Source organism: Stenella coeruleoalba (genome assembly GCF_951394435.1).
Source record: "Stenella coeruleoalba genome assembly, chromosome: 3".
NCBI classification, from domain to species: domain Eukaryota; kingdom Metazoa; phylum Chordata; class Mammalia; order Artiodactyla; family Delphinidae; genus Stenella; species Stenella coeruleoalba.
Window position 1 is genome coordinate 152,190,142 of NC_137148.1, and position 17,650 is coordinate 152,207,791.

Consider the following 17,650-nt stretch of genomic DNA (forward strand, 5'->3'; position numbering starts at 1 on the left):
GGCGGCGAGGGCTGGACGGCGGGTGCACGGGTCCGTGCTTCCTCGCGGTGGAACGCTGGGGTTCGCCAGAGACGCCGGGTTGCTCCGCGTTGCCAGGTTACCGAGCGCGTGCCCCCCGCCCGCTCTTCCGCCCGGGCCGCCCTCGGCGCCGCCTGAGCCGCGGTGCGGGCTGCGCGGGGCGCCGGGTCCGCGGAAGCCTGGGTCGGGGGCTGCGTGAGGGACTCTCGTCGCGCGTGGACGCTGCGCGAGCGTGCAGGGGACGTATGGCGCCGACCTGGGGCTCCCCGGCGCTCCGGCTCCGCTCAGGGCGCCCTCTCAGGGGCCTCCGGCGCGAGGCCCCCTTCGTGGTCAAGATGGCGGCGCCCAGGCGGGCCGCGCCGAGGTGAGCTGGAGCTGGGCCCGGAGAGGGGTGAGTCAGCCACGCCCAGGACTTGGACCCCGGGCTCGTCTCCCGTCTCCCGGGGAGCGGCGGGTGAGTGGGCGCGGCCGCGCGTAGGTTCCTCTCGTGGGGTGGTCAGCTCTTCGTGCGTCCGCAGACTTCTGTCGTCTGATAGTCAGATCTGGGGTGGCCCAGGTTGGAGGCGAGGGTGCTTGATTGGGGAAACCTGAGGGGTTTAAGGACTGTGTTGGGATCGTTTCAGACCCCAGCAAGAAGCTGAGCAAGTTTTCTCCTCTTCCCGGCTAAGTGTTCTCCCTTCTCTGAAGACGCCAGCTTTTCTGAATCACCTTGTTCCCCGGGGGGATACAGTTGGTGGTTCTGACCGTGGAACGTAGGACCCGGCGCGGGGAAGCCTGAGCTGGTTCTAGTTACTTTGTTTGCAAAGCACTTGTCTTGTCTTTGGAATCTTTGTGTATATAACCAACGTTGGGAAGAGCCAGCGTTTTCTCCTCCGAAACACTGCGAGGGGTAACTTTATACGTAAGAAACAAGTGGGCGTTCACATCCATCTCTTTTCCAACCACTGAGTTTTGGTTGTGTTTCCTTTCTTTAAGTTTGTCTCGTTTTGAAGTGATAACAAAACAAACAAACAAACAAAAAAACCATAGCCAGTTACACAAAGTATATACTCTAGTCTCAGTCCTGCCATTAATTAGCTATGTTACCTTAAGTCATTTATTTTTTCTAGGCCTCATTTTTCTCATGTGATGTTTTTTCTTTGGAAAAGTATAGTTTCTCGAAGTCGCTAATCTCTGTGTCATAGTTCAGCTTGGAGAAAACCTGTTCTTATCCAAACTCCATGACATTGTATTTCAGGCTCCAACTTTGGACTTTGAGTGAGTTGGGGGCAACTTTTTAAGGATATTTTCACACAGGTTTTTTAGTTAATATCAGTCTAGCTGACTTGTCATACTCAGACTTTCTCCCATATTCTTTTACCAGTGTGTTCCTTAGTCATATATATAAAGACTGTTGTGGGAAAAATGACCTCCTGGGTCAGCTTACTGCATGGTCATCGACACAGGACAGGGAGTAAGATTCTGTGGATTTTACAGAAGCAGATACAGGTTTCATTTTCCATGTCCTCTCCCCTTTCATCTTACAAAAAAACAGCAGGCTTTTCTTGGAGAACTGCCAGATAATGCCATCCTGCCTCCTCAGGGGCCCCGGGGATGAGTCGCCCAGGGACTGAACTCCAGTAAAGCAGGTGATTGGCTCATGGGTAGGCGTCTGACCTCGGCTAAGTCTATCAGACTGCTCTCCAGGACTTTTCTCTCAGAGCAAAATGGAAGAATTGTCTTTTCTCTCTGGAATTTCTAAGCTGGGGAGATATGACTCTGGGACTCCCAGTGACCATCCAGCACAAGGAGAGACTTTCTGTAAAATAAAGTCTTGCAGAGGTAAGCAGCGCTGAGGGATGGAGAGAGAGCTGGAACCCTGCTGATACTCTGGAACGTCCAGATCCAACTGTATCTGAATATGGCTGCACCCCTGAATTTCTAGTACTTGTTTGTTGAGGTGGTTGTTGTTGTTTGGTTTTTGTTTTTAAATTTCCTTTGACTATTTTGAATTTGTTTTCAGCCATGTGCATTTGAAAGCATCATAGCTAAAAGAGCTAATTTCCTACATTAATGTCAGGTTTGCTGACTGGCATTCCATAAGTGAAAAATCATATCCGCTATTTTCTTTAAATAAAATCCTTCTAGCTCAGGTTTGAGATATTCAAAACTCTGCCTCCTACCCCCCTCTTTGCAACATTTACTGTATCACCTTGAAGCATTTGTGACCACATCTTTCCCATCTAGACGCAGTTGAGAGAGAGAGCAAAGACTTCTGATATAAACTGCAACCTATATGCCTCCTACCTGGAAGCTTTAGAACATACTTGATTCTTGTCATTAAAGCAAATCGTTTGTTGTTGTCTCCAGGGCACAGAAGCATTTTCATGGCATAATAGAGTACAAAGTACATTAAGCCTAACTCTACTTCTCACCCTCTTTTACTTTAAATAGGCAGAAAAGAACAATCTCAAACACATTTTCCCAACAAATAAAATACATATACGATTATGTTTAGAAGACATTTATGCAACATATAGTTAGACTGATGAATTAATGGACCTTTCGCCAATTGGCACAGTAAATATATATGTTCGATGTGCTTAATTAAAAAGAAGACAATAACATATTTTTACAGGTTAATTATCTGAGAAGAGTATTGTGCCAGCACACTTGATACTACAGTATTTCATGTTTGACAAGTAACCTTTTTTCAATTATATTTACTGCTAAATGTTTCTTGGATCAAGCTATTAAATTATAAAGTCAAAAGTAAAATGATATGAAATTACAATGATAAAGGGACACATATCCCACTTTATGAGAATAGAAGTTCTAATTTCTTTTCAATACTACTAGTAGTGACCACAATACTAATTTGAGCCCTTACTATAAGCCACTGTGCCCATATACATTTAGTTCTTACAGTAGTTCTGCAAAGGGCATATAATAATCCACACTGTAAAGCTGAAGAAAGTGATTCTCATAGCTGAAAGTCACATAGCTGGTGAGTGGCAAAGTCTAGATTCAAACTTAGAGTCGTCTGACAATGCCCAGGTTGTTGACCACTATGTACACTGCTCAATTGTTGCACCAATAAAGAAGTGCTTGAAATAATTATAGATTTGCCTACCCCGAAACTGCAGTGATTTAAAGACATCAGAGTTGCCAGTTGCTTAACCACATCTACTTACAGTAAGAAATTACATTTTATTTCATTTCTAAAACAAGATTAATTCTGCAGGCCCATCGAAACTTGAGCACACAAATCCTACCTCCAAATGAAAGATGCTTGTTTTCCATTATTCAACACATGGCCCTGTACAGAGGCAATAAATATATAGTAGAATTTTCATTCAAATAAGTGAGAAGAGAGGTTTCTTCTTGTCCTGATTCAGTGCCCATCATTATGGATTATGATGGCTCTTCCCAAACTTTACTTCATTCCCTCCACTCTTTCTACAAAACTCCAGTAATGGAATCCATCATTCAGATATATGTGCAAAGCGAAAGGACTGTATTAATACAGTTGTTGAAAGTCAAGTTGATAGAGCACAGGAAATACATCCTAATAAATGCAACATTAATGTTTGTGTGGGCCTTGGAGTGAGGGGTAGAAGCATTTTCAGTTTAATGGAATATTTTGCCTCTTGCTATGAAAGTGCGGCTTAATAGTCTTGTAATTGGTCATTTACAGAATCCTCCATCTCTGGGTTTCATGCTTTCTTTACTCTGCAGCTGTTGATTCCTTCTCTTGTTCTGGATGGAAGAGAGCCACTTCAAAGGGCTCAGCCTGGCTTTTTGTGTTATTGTTGAGATGAAGATATTTCCATTTATTAAAGCGCACTATTTAAACATTTTTATCATGTTTTAAACTTGACTGTGTTCTGAAGGTATGAGCACAGGCAGACATAATGGGGGATGTTTTCCAGGAGAAAACATACTCTTATCAAAGGAATTATCAGAATTTTCATGTATGGATTGAGAATCAAATTCTGGAGTTAGACCTGAATTTAAATTCATACTCACAACTTATTACCAGTCTCATCTTGATCAAACGGTTACCACACTTCTCATCAATTTCCTTATCTTTGAAAGCGGAATAAGAGAAGTATGCCTGGTGGAGTTACACATCAAGCTCATCTGATAGAATATTCATAAGGATTTTGCACAAAATGTACATGGAAATATTTTAGCACCGAGTTTAGCATGCGATTCGTCTTCAATACATTTAAGAGCTATTATTTTATTATTATTATGCTATCACTAAATATCACTATTACTTAAATGTCATTATTGCTAAAATTGCTGTAAAATTACCGCAGTAACCCATGATGAATTCCCCTCTTCTGTTTCCTTTGTTTAAATGGAAAATATATATATAGATCTAGACAGAGAACACTTTAGTGATCCTATTCAGTGGAGTGAGAATTTCCATGGCACTGATTAAAACAAATCCTGAATTGCATGGACTTAAGATAGCAGAGAGGGGCTTCCCTGGTGGCGCAGTGGTTGAGAGTCCGCCTGCCGATGCAGGGAACACGGGTTCGTGCCCCGGTCCGGGAAGATCCCACATGCCGCAGAGCGGCTGGGCCCGTGAGCCATGGCTGCTGAGCCTGCGCCTCCGGAGCCTGTGCTCCGCAACGGGAGAGGCTGCAACAGTGAGAGGCCCGCGTACCGCGAAGAAAAAAAAAAAAAAAAAAAGGTAGCAGAGAGGCTAAGAGATTTGAAGTTAGACATCCCCAAGTGTGAATTCTACTGTGACCCTCTTCTAGCTCTAAAACCTTGAGGAAGTTACTTAAACTTTCTGAGCTTTACTACTAGTTTCCTCATCTGTATCTTTTCCAGGACTATTTATCAAGCATCTTCCTGTTCTCTATGCTTGGACGTATCAATGAATAAATTAGACAAGAGCCTTTGCCTGCGTGCTCCTTCTTGCATGCTTTCTCCCTCCTTACACTCTCGTGTGGAAACGGATGTTATAAATAAATTCTATGCTTTGTCACAGGTTGATGGGCGCTACGGGATAAGGAAAAGGATGTGAAGCTCACTGAAGAGGCTTGCGTTGGGAGTGCTGGAGGCGTGTACAGGTAGGTTCTGATTTTAAATAGGGTAGTCAGGGTGGATTTTATAAGTTGACATTTGAGCAAAGACTTGAAGTGAGGGAGTTGTCAGAATGTATGATGGGGAGACCACTCCCTGGGAGCAAGAATAACCAGTCCCAAAACTCTAAGGCAGAAATATGCCAGGCAGCTTGGAGGAATATCAAGGAGACCACCCTGGCTGACTTAGTCAGTGGGGAGGAAGAGACAGCAGGAGGGCTGGAGGTCGGATATGTGACGGGATGGATTGGGTAAGTCCTGGGAGGCCATCACATGCATTGTGTCTTTTACTCTAAACGTAGGCAGCCAGGGACAGGATTTTAGCCGAGGTGTGGCATGAACTGTCTCTTGTTTGAAAAGCATAGCTCTATCTGTGGTCTTGAGGATGTGGGGAGAGAGTGGAGTCAGGGAGAATCTCAGGAGGCGACTACAGGATCCTCGAGGTCTATGTTGGTGGCCTGCACCAGGCTGCTAGTGGCTGGTAATTCTCAGAAGTGGCACATTGGGAAGGTTGTGACAGCATTTCGTGGTAGATTGAATGCAAGAATGGAAAGGAAGAGGGGGTCAAGGGTGAATTCGAGATTTAGGGCCTGGGGAACTGGAAAGGTGTGGTTACTGTCACCTAAGATGGAAAAAGTTTGGGGTAGAGCATGTTTGGGGGATTAAAGACCAGTTTTGGAGGTATAAGATTTGAGATGTTTTTGTGACATCCAAGTAGAGGTGCTGAGTACACAGTTGGATACACAAGTCTGCAGTTCTGAAGAAAGGTCTAAACTAGAGATACACTTTAATACCATGGAGATATTAAGAATAATTACATGGAAGCGCTATTTTAAAGATAAAATGAAGTAATGCAATTAGCACTCTGTCTTCTCAAAACATTTAATAACTGTTAGCTAAAATAATTACCTGAAATGAAAAAATACCTATAGTTTCTTTTGTTGTTTGCAGTAAAAGTGAATAAAATGTCACAATTATTTTAATAGTATTTGTGACACAGTAGTTTTAGTTAAGACACCATGACTACAAACATTTACAATAAACCTTTCAGTCTCCTGCTTTTCACTCTGATAGGGTACTTGGAACCATATTTTGTAAGGTTTAAGTTAGTTGTCATAGGGTACCTCTTTAATTAGAAGTAATTCTGAACTGCCTAGTTCCATGCAGTTTTATATACATATATGTATAATTATTATTTTATGATTTATCAAACTCAGTTGAAAATTTGCATCACTGATATACATTAGAATTTAAGCATTTACCCAGGTACTCAAGGAAAAAAATGTACTTGTCTTGTAATTTCCATAGGGGTACTTACTTTCACATCTTCCCTTCACTTTGCAATTGCAAACATGGCAGGGGAAATATTATCTTACTGGTCTTTGAGTTCCCCTTAGCTATCTGCAAGTCCTTAAACAGCCTTTGTGGCTTAACCAAAATTCTCTTCCATCTTCATTCCGCTAACAGATATTGGTCTAAGCATGTACTTACACTAAAAAATGCATGACCACGTTGTCTCTACACATCTATAATTTTATGTTAACACTAACATTATGTAAGCTATACTTTAATTGTAATTATAACAGATTTTATGTCAACACACATCCATTTCTAGTGTTCATCTGGTGTTCAAGGGGAGAGCAGTATGTCGTAAATTTTATCAAAATATAACATCTGAAGAATAGAACAGAGGGTAATTGTGTAATTCTGTATTCACTCTAATTAAGTTCAGTGGAGTTGGCATAATAGAATTAAGATGAAAGAAAAAGACATCGAGGTACCATGGCTCCCTCTCCTAACACACCCTTTTTGTATCCGAGAGCAGAGACTCAGCACCTTTCTGTACCGAAATGGAGACAGGAAGAGGCCAGAGGATGAATGACAGGCACGAATGAGGTGGAACTTTGAAGAGCAACATGGAATGAAATACTTCTTTTGTATTTGGTAGGTGGGGAAAATGTACCAGCGTGTATGCCTACTGGGACCACGTTTTCCAGAACAGTTAAGCCCAGTGTCAACTATGCTGTCCCACCTTCCTCGTAAGTAGGAACATCCTGTTACTTGAATCTTTGCTTCCTGTTTCTTGATAGCTGGTTGAGAAGATTATCACAGGAACTGCATCTTGTTAGCAAATACACTGTTTTGAAATGATTGACACTCACTGAAGAGTGGCAACTCCAAGCTTGCTCTCTCTTGATCTTGGACTATTTAAGTCTGGAGTGCAGGAGTGGGTTATGGGGAAAGACCATTGGAATTCTTGTGTCTTCAGCATAATGGTTATAGCATAATGGTTAGGAGTGTAGGTGCTGGTTCAAATCTCTGCTTTCCACTTGCTAACCATATGAGCTTGGGCAATTTACCTGATTACCTGAACCTCAATACTCCTGCCTATAAAATGATGTTAATAATATTTCATCCTCATAGACTTGTTTTCAATGTTAAAATGAAGTCACTTACACCAAGCACTTAATACAATGCCTAGAGCATAGTAAGGTCTATTATTATTACTATTACTACTACTAATACTATTATTACTATTACTGTCACGATGCCAGGTGCTATTTTTCCTATGCCTTATTCCATTATCTTCTGCCCTGTCCCCCCATTTCTGTCTTGTTTCTGTACAAGGGTAGGTTTGTCACAGAGCATTTTCTTTCCCTAGTGTCTGACTCTTAGTCATCAAGGTGACTGGTCCACGACGCGGCATTCATTGCTGCTCGTTGAAGCAACCCGTTTTGAGAAGGGGAGTTGGATATTGATGCCAAGTTGGGTCAAGGAGAGAGAATTTTCTCTCTTCGGCACTCAGCTAAGTGAAATATTCAGGCCTCAGAAGGAGAATCAGGCAAAGGGCAACATGCTTAATTTCATACCTTAGTGATTAAGAACAAGTCAGACAGGCTGGATTTGAACTCATTTCCGTCATGTACTGACAACGGGATCTTAGGTGCTTTTGTAACCCGTCTGAGGCTCAGTCAACATCTGAAAGAGACGAATAACATTATCAGGACCTAGCATATAGCCTCGTTGTAATAAGTGAGTAAATCCTTTTAAAACGTTCAGCACGTTGTTTGGCATATAAACACGTAATAAAATTTAGCTTCTTTGACTACTACCGCTGCTAATATTATTAAGTAGCTGAGCAGATCCGAGGCCCATTTTTTTCTTAGATTGCACATAATCATTTGGACAACGAGCTCACATTGATCAACCGTTGCTTATATATAAACCCCCATGAACCCAAAGGTGCTTTAACTGTCTCCCAGTCAGAGCCTGTTCTGGGGGCAGAAGGAACACCGGCACTACCCCCGTCATCTTTGCCTTTATTGTCACTACACTCGCCTGCCGTACTGAGCACTTTCTGTTTGCCAGGCACCAAATTTAGCCCTGCGTATGCACTATATCATGTAGTTCTCACACTCAGGTGGGAGACATCATCATCGTCCCCAATTTTCCGATAAAGACGCCGAGGTGTTGGAAAGGTAAGAAACTTGACCCACAGCAAGAGTTGGAGCCGGAGTATTCAAACCCTTCTCTCTGACCTCAAGAACCCTTAAATATTAGCATACTACTACATCCTGGTAAGAAAATCTGCTTCCAGCCACTCTGGTGAGAGTAGAAATGATTCTCAGTCCCCACATTCCTCTATTGCCCATGCCACCCTAGCCTCAGGACTAGGTGGGAAAGGAAGTGATCTCTTCAAAGAGCAGCCAAAGGGAACCTACTCCCTTCTGCCTTTTCGTAATCAACTAACCAATATTTTATTTCCTTCTTAAGAGTCCCCACGTGTTCCTTTTGGTACTTAGCTTGGCCTTTTAGAATTCTGACATTCTGTACATGACTCATCCACTGTATTTCATGTTAATTTATTGAGGTCAAGTATAGGGTCTTACTCATCCTGAAGTCCGGTTATCCCCTGTCACATCTAACTCTGTTCTTTTCTTCTTGTAGGACATCTGCAGATATTTATTTGAATTTTGTTGAATTGTTCTCATCAATAGTACATTAAAAGTTATACAGAAAGTGATTTCTTATAAGGAAAACCATCTAAATAGATTTCTAGCTCTTTACTTTTTATAGCACTATTGTAGAGATTATAGATCTCCAGGTAGTATTTTTTAGATTGAGTTCTTCATATCATCTTATTTTTACATATAATGATAAATCTGAATTTTCTCTATCAAAGCTCTGAGACTTCACTGGCTTATAACTTAGCTTGTTGATATGTGTTGTTGACTTTTCCATTTACAATGATGTTTGATCCTGGTAAGGATGGGGCTGGGTGGGAAGGTACCTCTTAGGGCCATCAATTGGTTTTGTAGAGAACTAACAGAAAGATCTAAAGTCTCATCATATTTCTGCAGAACTCATGAATCATTTTATTATAATTCCATTCATTCAGGGAGTATAAAACCATTTTCAAATTGTTATTCCTAATTTGTTCATCTTCTCTTCCTTAGTCTTAGTGAGAAGAGAGCAGGCTGAATGGAAGACAGTCATTATGACCACTGGGGCCACTAAGGTAGGCATCAGTCCCAGAGTTTTGTTTTCATCTCTCCGCTATTAATAGTGGCTAATGTCTTGAGTGCTTACTTGGTGCAAATTACTTAGCCGACCATGGCAAATGGGTTGTGTCATTTCATCCCCTGATAGTCATACAATTAATGTATGTATTATTATGATATCCCATAATGCATACATGGAACAGAGCCTCAGAAGTAGTTATTTGCTCACCAAAATATGGTAGATGTGGAATTTGGACTGAGGTCTGATAGACTCCTAAATCACTCCTAGTGATTTTTACCACTAAATTAAAGTTGTATACCTCTGGAGAGTAGATAGTTTCTAAAATTTCCTCAGCTCTAATGTTTTATAATTAAATTTTTGTCTGATGGCAAGCTTAACAGTTAGGATGGGTAGGAAGGAATGCCAGCCTGTTGAATGGAATTTCCCTGAAATAAGCCTGTTTTATGACACCAGTTCATTCATTCATTCACTCAGCATGTATTGAATGTTTGCTCTGTGCAAAGGCATTTTAGGCATCACAGTGGAGTGAGCGCCCCTTCCATAGACTCTCCTGCAGCACTCAGAGAAGTCTTGGACTGGTTTGCCTGTTATGGAATGGGGCTTGGTGATAGAAGCCTGGTTTGTCCTCCACTGATAAAACTAAGACATACTCATATGAGTTTAGAGGCATCTTGAAGCCGTGGGATAGTAACACACATGAATCTTACCATTTTTGCCTGGGATTAATGATATAAAGGCTTTGGATTTGGGTATGGAAAACGGGTGCAATTATGGGCGTGTTGGTTCTACATATATACGGACATCACGTGTCATCAGCCTGCAGCTACCTGCCATTCCTCACTACTCCTTCTTTTCACAAACCAAAGAAGTACCTTCTTATCTCTCCTGTGGATAAGCTCTTGACAGTGGCACTAGGGCCTCCCTCAATAAGTACATCATTGGCTAAACCAGTGGTTTCTCAGATATGCTCATTGAACAACCCTTAAGGTGGATTGACATTCCACTGCCTAGAATAGAATATGGTGTTCTTTAGAAATCGGGGGGAAAAAATAGGCCACCAGATGTACTTTCTTTAATTTAAATTGTTTATATATATATATATATATATATATATATATATATATATATATATATATATATATGAACAATTGTTATGTATGTGTATGTATACTTGTTCATATATATGAATGATTTAAAATTGAAGAGATAGATATATACACACACATATATATATATGTATGTTTAAATTTTGGCTTCTGTTAGCAAGTAGTAAATTAAATTATTAGCAGATCCATACTGCAGGGAAATAACCAATCAGATTTCATTCAATAGCTTGCTTTTTTGTAGATTTATGGTTGTGATTTTATATCTGCAGGTATGTTTGCTGAAGAAAATATTTCTGCCACTTTATACAAAATTAAATTCATTTAATACCAATGCGGCATGTCTCAAATGTCTTAATACAGTTTTAATCTTTAATCGCATCAAAAGTATGAAATTAGAAACATACCCCAAAATCATTTGAAGATATAATTACTTTCATTTCCCTTATACTTTTGAGACTTTTGAAAAACAAGTATTTAGTTGTACTTATCTGTTTCTGTCTCTCTAAGCATAGCAAACACTGAAACACAATTCTTTTTAAAAGTCAGTATTGAAAATATATTGTCCAAGATGATCAAAACTAAGGAAGTGGCAAAGAAATTCAAAAATTTAAACTTTCAAAGGGTGCTTTTTTTGTGAACGTGTAGTACTTGTTCTTCTGAAGGAATTAATCTTTTTAAAAATTTAATTAACTTATTTTTTATTGAAGTATACTTGGTTTACAGCATTGTGTTAATTACTGCTGTACAGCAAAGTGACTCTGTTATACATATGTGTATACATTCCTTTTCATATTCTTTTCCATTATGGTTTATGACAGGATATTGAATATAGTTCCCTGTGCTATAGCAGGACCTTGTTGTTTAGCCAATCTATATATACCAGTTTGCATCTGCTAATCCCAAACTCCCAGTTCATCCCTCTCCCACCTGCTTCCCCCTTGGCAGCCACCAGTCTATTCTCTATGTCTCTGATTCTGTTTCTGTTTCATAGATAGGTTCATTTGTGTCATATTTTAGAGTCCACATATAAGTGGTTTCATGGTATTTGTCTTTGTCTTTCTGACATACTTTGCTTAGTATGATAATCTCTAGTTGCATCCATGTTGCTGCTGCAAATGGCATTATTTCATTCGTTTTTTATGGCTGAGTAGTATTTCATTGTATATATGTACCCCATCGTCTTTATCCATTCATCTGTTGATGGACATTTAGGTTGTTTCCATGTCTTGGCTATTGTGAATGTTGCTGCTGTGAAGATCAGGGTGAATGTGTCTTTTTGAATTATAGTTTGGTCTGGATATATGCCCAGGAGTGGGATTGCTGGATCATATGGTAGGTCTATTTTTAGTTTTCTGAGGAACCTCCATACTGTTTTCCACAGTGGCTGCACCAACTTACATTCCCACCAACAGTGTTGTAGGAGGGTTCCCTTTTCTCCACACCCTCTCCAGCATATGTTATTTGTAGACTTTTTAATGATGGCCATTCTGACTGGTGTGAGGTGGTACCTCATGGTAGTTTTGATTTGCATTTCTTTAATAATTGGCAGTGTTGAGCCTCTTTTCATGTGCCTATTGGCCATCTGTATTTCTTCTTTGGAGAAATGTCTCTTTAAGTCTTCTGCCTATTTTTTTGATTGGGTTGTTTGCTTTTATTGTCATCAAGTTGTATGAGCTGTTTGTATATTTTGGAAATTAAGCCCTTGCTGGTCGCATCATTTGCAAATATTTTCTCCCATTCTGTAGGTTGTCTTTTCATTTTGTTTATGGTTTCCTTTGCTGTGCAAAAGCGTGTAAGTTTGATTCGGTCCCCTTTGTTTATTTTCATTTTTATTTCTATTGTCTTGGGAGACTGACCTAAGAAAACATTGGTATGATTTATGTCAGAGAATATTTTGCCTGTGTTCTCTTCTAGAAGTTTTATGGTGTCATGTCTTATGTTTAAGTCTTTAAGACATTTTGCGTTTATTTTCGTGTATGGTGAAAGGATGTTTTCTAACTTCACTGGTTTATATAAGGCTGTCCAACTTTACCAACACCACTTGTGGAAGAGACTGTCTCTTTCCCATTATATATTCTTGCCTCCTTTGTCAAAGATTAATTGTCAAAGATTAACTGAGGTGTGTGGGTTTATTTCTGGGCTCTGTATTCTGTTCCATTGATCCATATGTCTGTTTTTGTGCCAATACCACGCTGTTTTGATTACTGTGACTTTGGAGTACTGTCTGAGTCTGGGGTGGCTATGCTTCCAACGTTGTTCTTTTTCTTCAGGATTGCTTTGGCAATTCTGGGTCTTTTATGGTTCTGTATGAATTTTAGGATTATTTATTCTAATTGCGTGAAAAATGTCATGGGTAATTTGATAGGGATCGCATGAAATCTGTAGATTGCTTTGGGTAGTATGAGCATTTTAACAATATTAATTCCTCCAACCCAAGAACATGAGATGTCTTTCCATTTCTTTGAATCATCTTCACTTTCCTTTATTAACGTCTTACAGTTCTCAGCGTATAAGTCTTTTGCCTTCTTGGTGAGGTTTATTCCTAAGTATTTTATTTTGAGGGTTGTGATTTTAAAAGGCATTGTTTTTTTACATTCCCTTTCCGATATTTCATTGTTGGTATAAAGAAATGCAACCAATTTCTGTATGTTAATCTTGTGTTCTGCTACCTTGCTGAATTCGTTTATCAGTTGTAGTAGTTTTCATGTAGAGTCTTTAGGGTTTTCTCTGTATAGTATCATATCATCTGCATCTAATGACAATTTTACCTCTTCCTGAAGGAATTAATCTTGAAGTTCTACTAAGGCTTTTGGGACATCTGTTTTAATGAGCCACTACTTCCTGCCTGAGATTGCACTATGCACCAGAGATTCTAGAATTAGCATAATAAAACTAATAATGCAAACAACAGCAACAAATCTTCACAAACCTTCCTTGCAAGGAAGTAAAGTCCACTGGAAACACAGACAAGTGAAACACACATTCAAAATGGCAGTGATTCTCAAACATTTATGTGCTGAGAAATCATGACAAGCATGATAACCAGGGCAATTACTAGACCCCTTCTCCAGCTGGTCAGGTGTAAGGTCCTGTAACTCTATTTTTGGTGACTGCCTCCAGGAGAGTCTGAGACAGATGTTCTCAGTTGTCATCAACCTTTAGTGTGCATCAGATTTGCCTGAGAGTATTGTTAAAACACAGATTGCTGGGCTCCAGTGCCAGAGTTCTAACCAGTTCCCAGGTGTGGCTGATATTGCTGGCCCAGGGACCACATTTTGAGAACCACCTTTCAAAACTGCAGTATGCGGTTGTGTGTGTTGTGAATGCCGTATGCGGTTGTGTGTGTTGTGAATGAGACGGGCCCAGAGAACCAAAGGAGGGCAAAGGGACTCTGCCCTAAATTAGCCAAAGGTAACAATAGCAGCTAGAATTGATTGACCCAAGAAAAAATTATAAGAACTTTACCTGCGTTTGCTCATTTAATCCTTTCAGTAAGGTACATAGGTGCTACTTAGTGTTCCTCTTTTACAAGGGTGTCCAGAGAAGGTAACTACTTTGCCCACGTCGTAAACTGGTAAGTAACAGGTTAAGAATTCAAGTCTAGGAAGTCTGATTCCAGAGCCCACACCTCTACTCTTTCTGCATGTAGAGAGGAGTAAAGGGTTGTCAGTGAAGCCTTCCTGGGGGCCCTGGCCTCTGAGTGTAGATAGAAGGATGAGTGGACATAAAGATCATTATTTGTGTGTGGTGGGGGTAGGGGAGGAAGTATGAGGGCTTCCAGAAGAGCCTGCCCTCCCCATACATCTGCTATAAGCAAGTCTGATGATCAGGAGTCCGGAACATGAGTATGACTATGGGATACTGAGAAGGGTTCTAGAACCCTGAGGTTAGAGTTCTGGATCAGTTAGTAGGTAACAGAAAGTGAATGAGTGATTTACCTTACTTTCCACGGGTAGCAGGAACTTTGGAGATAGTCCCTCTAGCGTTAGTGCAGCTGCTGAAGGGCATCACCAGGGGACTGGGTTGCTTCGCTCTTCCAGCTTCCACATCTCTAGCACGTCCACATAGCTTCAAAGTGACCCCAGAATCTCCAATAGTGTTCCAACAATTGGGGCAGGAAGAAAGAAAAGGAAAAAAAAAAAGAAATTAAGTAAGAAAAAAAGGCAGTGTCTAACTCAGAGAGCAAATTTTTTACCACAGATGGTCAGCAGACTTGCACTTAGATCTCATCAGCTCGGATTTTAAACTGGCCACCTTAGCCTTAAGGATAATGGGGTCTCCTAAACCAGGGCTCTGATAGTAAGGAATAAGGAGAGAGTGGTACTGATTAGCAGTGCCTGCTGTCCCAAACAAATATTATCCCCAAACTATTTTTTTTATCCTATATTTTACTTTAAAGAATGGAGGGGAAACATTATGTATCTGTAAATAGCCTTTTAGAAAGGGTACAATTATATAGTTATACAACCCCCTGGAGGGCTCCTTTCTTCTAAAATCTCTTTAAAAAACAGTTCAAGGTTAAGGACATTTTTATCTTAATTTAGTCACTTGCAGTCGATTATCTTGGAATGACATCCTCTCTCTGCAGATGTTCTGTCAGGCTTTAGAAGATTCTAGAAGTGGACAGAGAAGTGTTATGGTACATGTATTTGCAATATGCACGTCTTTGAAATGAAATCCATTTAGGGACCAAAAGGCATTCCATGTCTTTGCTATACATTTTCACATATTTGCCTTTCCAGAATTCCTTTGAGCAAATCTGTTAGATGTAACCCATCCGTTTCTCCCATCTGAATTCTTTATTACTAAACATTCTTCAGTATGCTCTCACTCCCCTCTGTCAAAGGCGTTTCTCTGGGTCCTCACCCTTCTCATCTCATATGTGAATGCGTATCTTAAACTGAAGCAACAGTCTGCTATGACTTCTCCATAACTTGAAGAACCCGTCTTTGTGGGAAAAAAAGTAGACTTACTAACTTAAAAGGTAGAATGCGCGCAATGTTTCTGAGAGTTAAAAACTAAGGTAAAAACATAAGCAAGGGAAAAAACTTACAGTGGATCCTTTTCAAAGACTTTATTTTACAGAGAAGGCAACTGAGGTTTAAAGAAAAAATGCGTTAGTTAAACACTAAATAATAAACCTTAAACCTCAGTGGAGCAACACATGGACAGTTCATTTCTCACTCACTCAGGAGTGTAGTATGGACTTTGGTGGTCTGAGGGTCAGTTTTCTGCTCAGTTATTCAGGGACCCACCACCTTCATCAAGTGGCTCTACGTTTGTCCTAAAAAGGAAAGGAGAGAGGAAGCTGCAAGCTACAATTATCAACTCGTTATCCTTCAGACATAAACTCTTCAGGTCACCTCTGGTCACATTCTTTGGGATAGAACCATACCCAGATGCAAGCGGAGATGGAGAATGTTGTTCCTATCTTGGTCCTAGTGATGCCTCTACAGGCTGGAGGAGCTAATTAAAGTGTAGTCAACAGCTCGTTGTTTCTGCCACAATGAGTGATTAGCCTAAGGCTGTGGATTAATTATGTGTGTGTCACATATACATATAATACACACAAACATATATATGTGTGTGTATATATCCATTTTTTAGCATGAGTTGACACATGGGGCTTCTGCCGTATCAAAAGAGTACAAACTGCCTCTTGTTGCTTTTTCTTAATTGAAGTTGACTACTACTATCTATTTCCCTTCATTTTGCTACCTCCCCCCCTGCCGCCTGTCAGTATTATATGAAAATTCTGAAAGAAATAATTTCAAAGTTCCCAGTGCTTTTAAGGGTAATAGAATACTCAGACCTTAACAATTTTCCTGTGTGAAACTTTTGCCAGACTAAAATAGTTAACTTACGAAAAGCAAATTTAGATTGATACAAAAGAGAAAATAAGCTGATTTTTTTTTTTTTTACACAAATACCCTGAGCCAGGATGGAAAATAAATGGAAAACTGGAGGAATTTAGATCCTTTTGTTGTAATTTAAATATTTTTAATTGTAAAAATAATACAGGCTCATTGCAGAAACTCCAAAATTGAAAGGATTTAAAGAAAAAAGGAAAAATAACTCAAAATCCCATTTCTGATAAATCATCTCTGTAACATTTTTGAGGGTATCTTTTGAAACTTTTTTGTGACGGGGTGCATATAAATACAATGCAAGTATAAAATACCTTCAATTATTATATCAAACTACAAAACAGTTCTATAACATTTTTATTTAGTAATATAAGTATGACTACTCACCACCTAATAAAAATCTGCAGCAGCATTTTTAATGGTTGAACAGCATTCTATTATTTATTGAACCAGTCCCTACTGTTCAACATTTAGATTATTCCTGTTTTGCTTTGCTAAACAATGAGACAAGCATCCTTGTTCATATGTCTTTGAGCATTTGTTTACTTCCTTAGAATGGACTTCTAGAACTTGAATGGCTGGTTGTCAGTTCTGGTACATACTGACATATTGTCTTCCAGAAAGGTTACCGTGCTTTTTATTTCTACCAAGAATTTAACATCCAATGTGGTTTCTTACACACACTCATCAGTACCAGTATTATCAATATCAATACCAGTATTATCAAGTTTTTTAAAACTTTGTCATTCTAGCTCAGTAAAATATGACACCTGAATTATTTTATTTGTATTTCTTTGATTAATAATAGCAAGGTTGAACATATTTTCATATCTTTATTGGCTGTTAATACTTTTTAGTTTGTGACTTTATGGCATCCATTTTTCATCGATGTATAACAACCTTTTATATATCAATGTGTTTATTTTGTTGTTTGTTGTCAATGCAATTTTTTTCTCTTCATTTATTAATTTTTATTTTGTGTGTGTTGAACTTCTTTAATACTGTCAAGTCTATTCAAAAACCCTTTAATGAACACAACAAATGTGGAAAATCA

The 17,650-nt window shown here is 39.7% G+C and overlaps 1 protein-coding gene across 14 annotated transcripts in view; it reads left to right on the forward strand.

Moving 5' to 3' along the window:
• Positions 1-273: 273 nt before the first annotated feature.
• LOC307183218 (uncharacterized protein) overlaps positions 274-17,650 on the forward strand; it is a 127,455-nt gene continuing 110,078 nt past the window's right edge. For 2 of the 14 annotated variants that reach the window (XM_079915433.1, XM_079915426.1), the window contains exons 1-4: positions 274-472; positions 5,006-5,087; positions 7,048-7,138; positions 9,557-9,618. Coding sequence is in view for 3 of the 14 variants with exons in the window: in XM_079915430.1 (XP_079771556.1) it covers positions 7,057-7,138; positions 9,557-9,618 (144 nt within the window). In the remaining 11 variants the exon portion in view is untranslated. The other 12 variants (XM_079915432.1, XM_079915431.1, XR_013827427.1 and 9 more) reach the window with 10 other exon arrangements.